This window comes from Camarhynchus parvulus, chromosome 10 (assembly GCF_901933205.1).
Source record: "Camarhynchus parvulus chromosome 10, STF_HiC, whole genome shotgun sequence".
Lineage (NCBI taxonomy): Eukaryota > Metazoa > Chordata > Aves > Passeriformes > Thraupidae > Camarhynchus > Camarhynchus parvulus.
In genome coordinates this window covers 5476631-5489547 of record NC_044580.1, presented here as the reverse complement: position 1 = coordinate 5489547, position 12917 = coordinate 5476631, and the positions used below count along the sequence as shown (strand labels likewise).

Below are 12917 nucleotides of genomic sequence, written 5' to 3'. Positions count from 1 at the left end.
AAATAGTGTAAAGAAAGTGGTTTTGCCCCATGTATCTGGAATACCTTTGTTTGAATTGTCTCTTCTCTGTGCAAAGCCTCTTTGCTAGATCTCTTCATCTGCTGATTACATTTAGCACCTCTTTCTAAACACACAATGTGATTATGTGAATGCAGTTACACTAAAATTTAAAATACTGCTAATACATTTACATATTAATAGATATAAAAATATTGCTAATTTTGTTTGGAATAACTAATGTAACTCTTGCATAATGCCTCTGACAGTCTGGTTAAAAAAAGCACCTCATACCTGCTCCTGTGGCCACTTCTGTCTGTCCTCTGGGGATCTTGACTTTGCTTTAAAACCTCGATGCACATCTGCACTGTGCTTAGAGGCAGATGGGATATTCAGTGATTTTGGCCTCCCCTCGTGCCTGTTAGCACCGTGAACAGCTTCTCCCTTTGAACAAGTCTCTTTGTATTCATGTGCCATATTTTCAGTCCCACTGTGCTCTGGACTCATTTCTGTTGTACTGTTAATACTGCTCATGCTCATACTCATTTTGATTTCTGCTACAATCTGGTCAATGTCCTCTTCCTGCTCTTCCAGCTCTGCATCCTCTTTTCTAGAATGGTATGGTGATATTCCCTGTGAATTTCCATTAGCCTCTGCTGGGTAATAGTCCGGATAGTCACCTTCACTTTGACAGTACTGAATGTTTTCTTCTTGGTCTTGGATCTCCAAAGATGATGCTTCATCCTCCAAAATCTGAATGCCATTATCTTGACCTTCCTGCCACTCTTGCCTGTCCATCACCTCGTTTTCATCTTGGTGCTGAATTTTGCCTTCAGCCCATTCTTCTACAGCTTCCTGACACTCATCTGTTTCAACATGGTGTTCCTCATGGGGAGCATACTCCTCCCCATTGCAGTCCATTCCTTCCAGGTAACTGTCATCCTCTGGACAGTATCTGATGTAGTATGTGATCCCCTCCTCCTCTTCTGGCAAGCCTTCATCGTAGTCCTCCTCCTCTGAAGTGTTGTTTACATAGTCAGAGCTGGAGTCACCATCTCCACTATGGTCATTGCACTCGTGTTCCACAGGGGTAGGACTACCTGCTCTGACAGTTGCTAGTTCTGCCTCCTTTGCTGCATAATCTTCTATGGGAAGGTCACTTTCTTCATTTTCAGGCTCCCTGTTGTGAGATGAAGTCGGGCAAGCTCTGGCTCTGTGATCCAGCATGCTGGCTGTAGTGCTTTGATGTTTCCTGTTTGCCATAGCCAGCTCCTTACATGACAATCATTTCCAGCAATTACTGCAGGGAAGATAGAAAAACACACACTCAGGAAAAGGTCATCAGCAGAGAACAGTGATGTTAATAGGAAGCAAACTGATAGATTCATTTGGTAAAAAGCCTGTGTTTGTTGATATTTGACCAAATTCAGACAGCTAACTTTTAAAATGCTTATGCGATGGAACCATGAAATCAAAGTAATAAGCTGCACTCTGAAAGGAACAGATAAAGAGAAGGTTCTACATTTGTGCTAAATGTATTCTAGTGTAGGCTCTCTTCTGTCAATTTGACAGAGAATTAATCCTGAGCCTTGAAATTAGTTTTCAATTTCTCTTTCTTGCCAGTAAGGGGTCATGCTTTGATCACTATGCAGTAAACGGGACCTCTTTTCAATTTTCAGCTTAGGCATTTCTTCAACGTGTACTGAAAGCAAACATTTAGAATGTGACCTGCTCTTACCAAAACTAAAGGGAAATAATTCTACTAACTTGGCAGCCACATAGTGCACGACAAGATAATGTATTGGTATTAAAAGTGTTATTTTCAAAAAAGCACTTGCTGGTTTATTAGCCCTTTCTAGCTGGATGCCATGAAGTATCTCCCATTGTAAAATCAAATATTGCTTTTAGAATAGATTATTTCAGTTGGAAAGGACCTACCACAATCACCCAGTGCTGACCAAGTTAAAGCATGCTTTAAGGGCCTGGTCCAAATGCCTCTTAAAACCCTGACAGGCTTGGGCATTGACTGCCACTGGAAGCCTGTTGCAGCACCTGACCATGCTCTTGGTAAAGAAATGCTTCCTAGTGTCCAGTCTGAATCCAGACTGTTGTGATACAGCTTTGAACCCTTCCCAAGCATCTTATCACTGGATACCTTCTCTGGGGAGAAGTTCAGCACCTCCCTGCCCACTTCCCCTCTGGAGGATGCTGTAGAGGGCAATGAGGTCACCTCAGCCTACTTTCCACAAACCAGAGAAGCCCAAAGTCCTTTGCCACGCCTCAAAGGACATTTCCTTTCACCAGCTCTGCTGCCTTTCTGTGCACACACACAAGGATCTTCACATCTTTCTTAAATGATGGGGTCCAGAAGTGCACAGAGCACCAGGTGAGGCTGCATCAGTGCTCAGGACAGTCCTGTGCAGCAGGACAATCCTCTCTTCTGCCCAGCTGGTCACAGTGTTTGGCAGAGCTCAGGACGTGCTTTGCTCTCTGGGCTACCAGAGCACTTTGCTGAGTCCTGAACTGCTGTCAGCCAGCACCCCAGAGCAGAACCTGGCATTTAGACTTAAATAAATCCTGGCCCAATGCTCCAATCTATCCAGATCCCTCTGTTCTTTCACAGTCTAAGCTATATTCCAGATAAAACACACATTTACAGTAAAACCTCACTAATTCTTCCTGCTTAACACTTGTGCTACTTTACATTGCCTTTTTTTGTCTAAATACTGGATTTTAAATAAGCAGGGGTTATATGAACTATATAAAAATACTTAAAATAGCTAATTCTAGACAAGCTTGACAAGTGTGGTCTGCTGTATGATTTGGAAGGGGGAAATAATCTACTTGTAGTATTTATGTTTCTCTGTATTTCATTGTTGTATCCCTGTGATAAACTTGACCTGTGCAGTTACTTCATTGGCATGAAGTGAGCTCAGGCTCCTCACCTGCACCACATAACTGCAAGAACATTTTGATTTAACCACTTTCCCAAGGCTTGAGCAATAAAACTAGCATGGAGCTAGAGGATTAGAGGAGCTATATAGGGAGTAATTTCTTAGGCATTGTGAACTTAGAAAATAAATCCTGTCACTGTAACCTTATCAATATTCCTGTAGAAATTCTGATACCACAAGAAACTCAAAATCCTGAGTTTGTGAGAAATCCAGGGATCTGATATATCTGTAGATTATGGCAAAGATATCATGTGGCAAATCTATCCCTGGAACATGGGTTCTAGATTCTGAGACACAAAGCAGCGATGATGTTAGTCACAGGAGGAGGTATGAATGGAACCCAGCATATGGAGCCCTTTTTGTTATTGTTATCTTGCAGAATTAGTCCTGACAGAATAAAGCTTTAAATTAAATAGTGTATCTGAAGAGAAGTTTAAAGGAGAAGATCAGTGAAGGAAAACCTCTCAGTGATTACTTGCCCTTCCTTACTATTGGAAGAACTAGCAGACTTGCAAGATTTTCTCAATGCAACCTGTATGCCCACTATCACTTTAATAACAATGATACTTTTTTACTTTGGAGTCAGTTATAAGAAATTCAGAACACCAAGCCATCCATCCACTAGGGTTAGTCTGAGTCTAATTTAGTCAAAGTCTGATTTAGTCAGCTCTTACTACAAACTAAGGATGTTTCTATACTGTGTCTGCAGTATAAACAAAATTTATTGGATTAAAATAGTAATCTAAGTAGTAATAGTAATCTAAGCCACAACACTGCAATGTTCTATACAGGCTGCAAAAAACTGCCCAGGAGCAAGAACAATTGCCTGTATGACCATTTCAGGCATGAGTGCGCTACACAAGCATGTCCAAAATGAGTTAAGATGGAGAGCTATAATAATTTTGAATGGCACTGCAAGAAAACTACAGATATCTCATCTAGTTCAACCAATTTTTTTTTCAACAACAGAACAAATTAAGTGCCTCTTATTGAAAGAAAAGTTCTCATCTGCAATGGCCTCAATCTTCTAGTGGAAATACTATCCATATTAAATAATACTTAAATATTTACAGTGCAGTTGACCCTGCACATAAGTCACAACAATGTGGCTGAAGATACAGAAACACAGAGCCCATAACAAGCACAGTTTGAAACCTGTGACTCAGATTTTCCTAAGGCATATGGAGATGAGAACCCTTTTTTTTTAGCCAGTATAATGGAGTTTTTCCACCCACATCTAAGGCTCTTTATTTGGTATCCTGCCCTAAAACTACCATAAGTGGTATCTCTGCAGTGATAGCCCTTTATAAATTCCAGTGGTGAATGCTCAAAGTTGTTACTTTCCTGCAGGAAAATCCAGTGCACTGTAGATATTCTAGAAGACATTGCAGGAAGCCACCTGACTGTGATCTGAGAGCCAAAAGGCAGGACAGGAGCCTGGGGAGGGAGGGAAGGGTGGCTGGTGAGTGGAGCTCCATCAGCTGTGGGGAACTGCCAGAGTGAGGGGTCTCAGGTGGGCACTACAGTCCTGCCCCACAGGGACCTGCTAATGTGCAGCATCTGCACTGTGTGGGAAGAACTTTAAAAAATCGTGGCAGACTGGAATTTTTTAGAGCATAGGTGGTAAGAAATAGAGAAAATAATTCCTCTCAAGCGTGTCTAGCACTGGTAAGAAATAGAGAGAATAATTCCTCTCAAGCATGACTAGCACTGATATACTGGGACATGGGAAATGGGTTTTCAGTTAATTCAGCCTGAGTGATGATTGAGGACAGTGCTTTACCCCTGTATGCTGGAACTGAGGCAAAATAAGCTGGATTTTTGGTGAGAGGCAATCTTAATGCTATGAGGCTGATCTTAATGCTATGGAAACTGAAGTTACAAAGCAATTTCTGCACAATAATTGCAACTCTAGTTGGCCTACTTTGCAATCTTCTCAGGCGCTACTCTTAAGGTAGCAAAGTACTGAAATAAAAAGGCAAAATTTATTATTTTCAGCCCATGAATTGCAGACTGAATGTGCACTGATTACAGCATCTTCAAGTACAAAATGTAACTTCTCCAACTGTACCAACACATCAGAATTACTGAGCTGAGTTTTCAAACACCAGTCTGAGAACTGCTCTTTATGAAGCTGCACATACACTGCTGTCAAGGAAACACACAGCTGTATTTTAACTCAAATATTAGAACAGCCAGGGCAGCCTAGCTTTCTTCCCCTGTATCAAAATATCTCTCAAGCTTCCTAGCAAAATGCTTTAGTCATAGATTAGGTCTAGCTGTTTCATGTCAAACAGCAGCATTCCTTAGGGCCACAGATCTGACCTCTTCTTTCTTCTCACCAAAAGAGACATTTATCCTCCAGATTTTAAATATAAAAAAACAGAATTTTGACTTTTTTTTTTCTTTTAGAAATGCAACAGATAGAAAATTTTTACCATGTGTTCTGCTACTCAGACTACTGCACACAGCCTTCTGAGTCCCTGATTGATGGGTTAGTACTTTAGCTGATATTCACATCAGTTACTGTAACCTTCTAACATCATAGGTATCTCAAAAATATTAGAAATTGGAGAAAATACTGGACTTCTATCTTATATTGCTCAGTGTTGAAGAGAGGAGTAATGATTTGCTGGATCCAGAGGCACTTTATCCATAAAGGCTCCAACTGAGCCTACAGATCATTTTCTCTGCTTGGTGTAAGACTCCCTCCTACTCCTTGTATCTCACCTCCCTCCTTGATAGCAGGGAGTTAGGTCAAACTTCTGCATCACTCCAAGCACATTTTTCCATTTCTGGCTGCACTTGGGATGAAGTGTTCCTGGGAACATGGATCAGTGCTGGATCACTGTTTACCTTCCTTGGGATTCAGTTTTATCAATTTTATCTTGCAAAGACAATCAAACCCTGACTTCAGTTTTACAGTGCATCACTAAATTTCCATCAGTGTTGTCAGGATCAGTGAATAAGGGATCAGTTACACAGAGTTCTCAGTAAAAATGCTTTTCTTTCAATAATGGTTTTATTTTTTTTTTTTATTTTTCCCTGGCTCAGCTGAAAGTTGAAAGGAAAATCAATCTCCAGGAAACACATGCTGTATTTCCATGTGAGAGTAAAAAGGAGTATACATAGGGGAACCAATTTCTTCTGCTTCCAGAAACAGAACTACTGGGTTACAGCTGGAATTTATTCTAATCAGTGCTCATTATACTCATTAGCTTTCTCCTGAGTTTGTTGCACCTAATCCCAGACAGCTGTAGTGAGGGTTTTATCAACCTTAACACTTCTACATCTTTTCACCTGTGTAGAAAGATCTCTTTACTGTCTTGCCAGTAAAAGAGACCAATTAAATTAGCTTTAAAAATGGACAAGGTTGCACAATTATAAACATGGCAAAATACCCAGTATCATACTGCTGCTGGTGGTTAAAGAACTGCATTGCATCTATACTTGATTCACAAACTGAATAGCATTTCAGTGGGAGCAAAACAAGTTATTTACATTTAACATGCACAGTGGTCTGAGGTTCTCAGATCACCTCCCAGTGAGTGAGGTTCTTTTGGCAGCAAGTATTCTTTTGCATGCTGATGTACAGCCAAATGATTTTTGAGCCCTGCTGTTCCAACTTACAGGTGAATCTAAGAATTTTACTGGCCTGAATTTGATATATGCACTTTGTTTTGCAAGGCCTCTTTCCTGTGCCTTCTCCTCCCCAGGTTTGTTTTTCCATTTACTCCTCAGTCTTTCTCCCACACTTCAGATATCTGTACCCTTTGTCAGTTTTGACAAAATTGACGCTCTAGTTTTGCTTCCCTGGAATTGTTCAATACCTCCTATTTTCTTCAGATATCCTCTGCAATCTCACTGCTATTAAACTGGCTCTACTCTTTATAAGTCATGTTCAGATGGAAGTTATAAGCACTTCACACAATTTACTGCCAGGGGAGATCATAGCACGTACAGCCCACACCTCTGCTTCTCTCTGCTGAGCTGTGCCGTGGATGCACTGCTGACTGAAGCTGTTCCATATGTTAGCCCTATACATTCATCATCCAGAAATGCTGCAAAAAAGAAAAAACAACACCCAACCCTCTTAACACAGTCATATGTTTAGATCTGCTACATTCATCTACTTACTCAGTACATCTGTAACTGAGATAACAGTATTTTTCAACAGAACTGCATCAGAAAATTCATGATTGCAGGCCTTTATGCTAATTATACCAGTCTCTTCTCCAATAAAGATAAGTGGAAAAGAATCTAACTTCAATTCATTCAAAACAATTTTTAATATTAAACTAATAGTATTTCTCAGTAGGCTTTCATTACAGAAGACTTAATAGGCTCCCATCTGCTAAGTTGGTCCAGAGGAATTATGACTGATCCTAGACTGGGAACTGGAATTTTTAATAAGCTGATAACAGAGCATGAGCCTGCTGTGACTGTGTCAGATTCTGTAGTCTTTTGATTCCCCAAGGCCAAACTGCATTAACTTCATTTTTCAGTGACTCTCCAGACCATGAGAATTGATTATGCAGAGCTCCAGAAGCAGAGTGCAGGGTGACTGCCAGCTCCTCTAAAAGCAGGTGGAACTGGGATCCCTCACAGGAGCCCTAATCTGGCAGTGTCAGTGACAGCAGACTGAGCATGTGACATGGGATTTTGGAAGGAGTACAGTCTCTAAAAAAGGGAAGGGAGGAGGGGACACAGCACAGAGGAAGGGGCATGCTGGTCCCCCTTGTACAGAGGGGTAACACTGACCTCCCAGTGCTAGGGATGGAAAGAGTCCGACAGTGAGGACTACCACAACATGATTAAATTAGGGTCATGTTGTGACACTCCCAGTGCCATGTTACTTCGATGTTACTGAAGTTGTTTCAGGCTGGCACACCCTGCCATAGAACTTAGTAGCCTGGCCTGTTAAAAATGTCTATGCCTTTTCTCTGAGGCTTTGGAATTTAAAACAAAAACATTCTATAAAACACCAACACATTGTTTCAGGTAGGGGAAAGGCCTAGGACAGAAATTTCCACTATTAGAACATAATCAAACCAGTCCTTTTATGTCCAGGGAGCTAGATCTGCATGGCAGTAAATACCTACAAACACAGTCATATGCGTGCATATCTCCTCCTCAGTGCAAGCTCAGCACTCAGCAAGCTCTCTTCACAGTTTAGTCAGAAAAAATAATCCTTTTCCAGTCCAAGGAGCAAGGATAGGGTTGCAGCTTGGGGCCCAAAAAGTGTAAACAGTGAATTGAGGAGAGCAAACTGGGAGGATGGGATCTCATAACCTGAAGCTGTAACTGGACAATGAACCCCAATATGTAAATGGACCGGAACTTATAAAAGTGTGACAACTCATGACTCAGAGCCCATCTTGGGTAGAGCCACAGCTGAGTTCTTGTACTGCCCAAGGTGTATCCTTTAAAGGCCTTTTAATAAATCCCTACTTTATTCCCTTAACATTGTCTAGCCTCTGTTCCAGGCAGCCTCTTTAGGCATCAATACCACCTGCCTCTGATTTTTTTAAAGGCACAGTTGGTGTAGGCTAGGAGGAAAAACAGCTAAAGACAACTCTAGATTTGGTGCTACTGAGTGTTTCAAAGCTTCAATTGATCATCTAAATATTATTTTAATATGCTTAACATAATTGAAATAGAGACTTAGAAAACAGCAAGAGATTTGTATGGGAAGCAGAGCAAGAATGATTCTTAAAGAAGTGAGGGAAATATGTGGGGGTGGTGAAAATGGGCAGCATCTAAAAATAGATGGCATTAAAATACATGCCTTTGCAGTTATCTCAAGAGTAGCCACTAGGGTCTTCCTGTGTAGCTAAGACAAAAAAAAAATTTTCTCTTATCATTCTCTGCTTCCTCTAATGTGTCTACTGTGAATCTGAGGTAGTCACAAAAAAAAAAAATCACCGAATAGGCAAACAAAGAAAATATGTCCATTATTAATCATCATTATGCTGATTTTATTAGTTTAACAGCTGACAGCAGACTGAGAAATTAAAGTTGTGAGATAACAAATGCTCATTTCTGTATGTCAGGGTTGTTTCATATGCAGTTTTGCAGAAATTCTGCCCAAAGCTACAATGGCTGCAGTGAATTAGATACTGCAAATACACATCCCTGTATCCACAGGCAATGCTCTTAAAATGGAGCAGCCTGTCCTGAGCTACTACTGAGCTATAACAAAATGTTGTCAGTGTGCAGGGTGCATTCTCAATAGAATATGAACTGTGGGTGCACTGGAGACAGGAACAGCATCTAGCCAGCCATACCTAATGCACCTCTCCTCACCCTGAAACCACCAACAAACCAGAGAAGATGTGCAATGGAATATCTGTTAAACTACATCAACATGAACAAGTACATTTGAGATGTTTGATTTCCTCACCTGAGAGTGAGATCTTTGCAATTACTTCTCTGTGGGCTTGAAAATCTTCCTTTTGGTGCTAGTCACCAGGTGATATCGAGGGGTTTTTGAGATGATTTAACTATTTTTCCTATTTTTAAAAGATCTTACATTCTGAATTATGTTCTTGCATTTCTTTTCATGGTATATAGCATTTTTTTCTGTTTGGTTTAATCTAATAAGCTCTTAAAATTCAATAATTACCTTGTAAAAGCCATTCTAAAAATGCTCTATAACTAGCACCCACCAATCGAAATTAAAAGTAGAACAGACAAAGAAATGCTAAAGACAGTGGCAGTATGGCACTGCAGAGATGGTATTCTTGAGCACATATCCCAGCTTTTATAGTTAAAAAGATTAGCTATTTCCTGCAGCAGAAATAAAAATGTGTAATCACATATTTAATTATCATGTATTGTTGATGTGGCTTAATCATCCTTTAGGGTTTAATTTCCCAGCTCAAAGAGTGATACTAAACCTGTGGTGCTGCATCCATACAGATGTGAGAGTTAGGACAAATATCAGTTTTGCAGTGCTAAGCCTGCTATAGAGAAAAAGCCAGCAAAACCAGAACCTTATTTTAAGGCCCCTTAAACAGGGGGAAGCACAGAAGCAGAATATTTGTATTCAGCAGAATAAGATGAGACTCCAAAATTAAGGCAATGAAATTTTATGGCTTATTCTTGTGACTGCTCTGCTCCAAGAGATCAGTTTCAAATAATGAAAAAGTACCCCTCAAGCACACAAAGTTCCAGTGATAGCTATGCAGAGGCATCAACTTTGAATTTCATTCCACAATAGACACAAATTTTAGTATCTTCTTATGATTATTGCATCTCCTAATTTAGTGAGAATAAGGGAAAAGTATAGGATGTATAGGAATAAGGGAAAGAGATACAGGAGTAAGAAAAAGTATATTATATTTTAACATTTTCATGCATAAAGAATATATGCCATTCAATTAAAACACATTCAGCCACTCTGAGACAATCTGCAATCCATCCAGAGCTCTGGTAGAATTTTCAGTCTTTCTTAAAATGGATTATACCAAGTTTTCCAATGCTTTGCAGAGTGAGTTTCTGCTGACTGTGGAGGCTACTCCAAAGTCTGGTGATCTTTCTCTCTCTTGCTAATTTGTATGCTTCTTGGCATCTTGCAATTTCCTGGGTAAGGCTTTTATCTCAATAACAAGGCTGGTTTCTATACTGACTTGCACTAGATGATAACAGATCCCTCTAAGCATAACATGAGGCAGTGCTGCTGTAACAGTGGGGAGCCATGTGGCTGGAATTCAGCAATGGAGCAGACACTGGAGGCAGCTGTGTGAAACCTCCTGAGGTCACAATTGTACATATTGATATTAGCAGAACCTGGCCTTGCACAACTGACATGCAAAATCATCACCTACTGTGAGTTCTCCAAGTCTAACTAGCATTTTTCTGGTCAAAATGCTCATAAAAACCAGCCAACTGAAATAAATTTCCTTCTTATCTCTATTTACTGGTATACTTTAGAAAAGATTATTCAGTGGAAAACCACTAAAGAAATTCTTATGCATTTGGCCCCTGATGTCAATTTAAATACTACTTTAGGATAAAACTGATTCTACCTAAAATGCCAATATATGGAATTATTCCTTTTTGTCTGCAATAATTCAGTGTTTTGAAATGGATTGAACAATGATTGTAAAGTGTATTGAGCAGTCAGAAATGTTGTATAAGGGTCAGACAAAATCTGGACTATGGAAAAAATATTATCTGCCATGGCAAATTCCTAGAAGAGCCTTTTAAGCCACCAAATCTGTACAGTGATGGGTGACTTGGGGGTGTAAGTGAAAGGTGAGGCAGGATTTGGGGACTTCCTCCAAGGCAAGGGATCAGTACTTTTGACACGATGTGTGAATTCCAAATTTCAATGCTATTACAAGAAAAAATGAAATTGCAATAAATAGTAAGAAGAAATATAACATCTCTTGGTTCCTTGAGATTCTCTTCCACAAGAATACAAGTCTAAGGTGTAAATGTGGCCATCTCCCTTTAGCAGAAGAGCCCCTGTGCCTGTGGTGCAGCCACACTGCCTGCTGTGAGCCTGGTAAGCCCTGGCACCCAGGTCCAGCCCCCTGAGCACACTCAGCTGCACCTGAGATTACTGCTGGCTGCAAGGAAAACAGGTTTTATTGAACCTGACATGCAGTTAGAAGTGAAAGGAAATTGGTTAAATTTAAGCTGTTTGAGCAAGCTTTGCACTCTGTCGCTATCACACAGCTATAAAAGGACCCAATGGGTGTTGGATAAATAGGTTTTCACACATGCAAGAATAATTTTAGCTCATCACGAATTTGAAACCTTGAATTTTTGGAACTGTGTGTCAGACACACACTCCCACTTGCTGCAGAGAGAAGTAAGGCTTCTCTAACAGGTCATGCATGTTACACAACAAATACACAAGCAAATATATCTCTTATAGATGTTTACATAAGAGATATGTTAAAATCTACATAGATATAATTAGTATCTAAAACTTAATTTCCTTCAGTTCCTTCTCCCACTAGAAAAAAAAAACCTAGGAATCTCTCTAGAAAAGTTATGGTGCTATTCTAATATTATAATAATTCAGAAAGATGAGTTAGCTTATCAAAGAATATTTGAGGAATGCCAAGACAATAATATGGGTTGGGACAGTACTTCAAAAAATGTGATCTTGCTATTTAAACATCATCATTTAAGTACTTTGAGGATTTATATAATGGGATAAATTTATCCATTAACAATATCAGATTAACTATAAGGCAGAGTTATTTAATTCAACATCACCATTAAATAGGCATAATGAAAATGCTGCATTTTGGTCACATCTAGTTCCATCTGAAATACAGCAACCACATATATTCCTGTTATTTGTGCCTTTGAAATCAGTTTTTTCTTGACAGTTTTCAGAAAGCTATGGCTGTTTAAGAATTAGCTCTTCAGGGTGGATGCAAATATCCCAAATGCATTTGAAGCAACCATTTTAATCACCTTTTTATCTTTATCTATCTCTATCTAAAAGGCAGGCATGTGGCTTTTAAGATCTGTCACTTGTTGCAGATTTATTTCCACACCCACAAGGAAACCACACAGACTTAGTGCATCTAAACCCCACAAAACATTACTCTCACCAATACAGCTGGATTCCACTCCCTTGATTTTTGTTGTGGTTCCACAGAAATACTGATGAAAAACTAAAGGTTTCATTCTGGCTCAATTTAATTTACAGAGAGCCTGCTTTATTATTTTAATACTATAGAATTATGCCTTGAATAAGTTTTTAACTGTTTTACTGCCATCAACTTCCTTCATTGAAATAAGTGCCCTCAGCAAAGTTCGTATTTCAGAGTATCCCTTCATGCAAAGAGGTGATGTTATAGCAAAGTAAAACATAATAGCACTGGAAAAAAGGGGATATTTTAGAATGCCATTATTTAAAAAAAAAATTTTTCCATTCAAAAGGAAGAGAAATTCTTAAACTTGATACTTAAAAATACATGGTGTACAATGTTTCAAAAG

At 39.5% G+C, this 12917-nt stretch overlaps 1 protein-coding gene across 3 annotated transcripts in view; it reads right to left on the bottom strand.

Moving 5' to 3' along the window:
* Positions 1–12917, bottom strand: part of APBA2 (amyloid beta precursor protein binding family A member 2) — an 80810-nt gene that overhangs the window by 33448 nt on the left and 34445 nt on the right. For all 3 annotated transcript variants that reach the window (XM_030954906.1, XM_030954907.1, XM_030954908.1), the window contains exon 3: positions 292–1297. In XM_030954906.1, the coding sequence (XP_030810766.1) occupies positions 292–1260 (969 nt within the window). In that variant the 5' untranslated portion in view covers positions 1261–1297. The remainder of the gene's footprint in view (positions 1–291; positions 1298–12917) is intronic.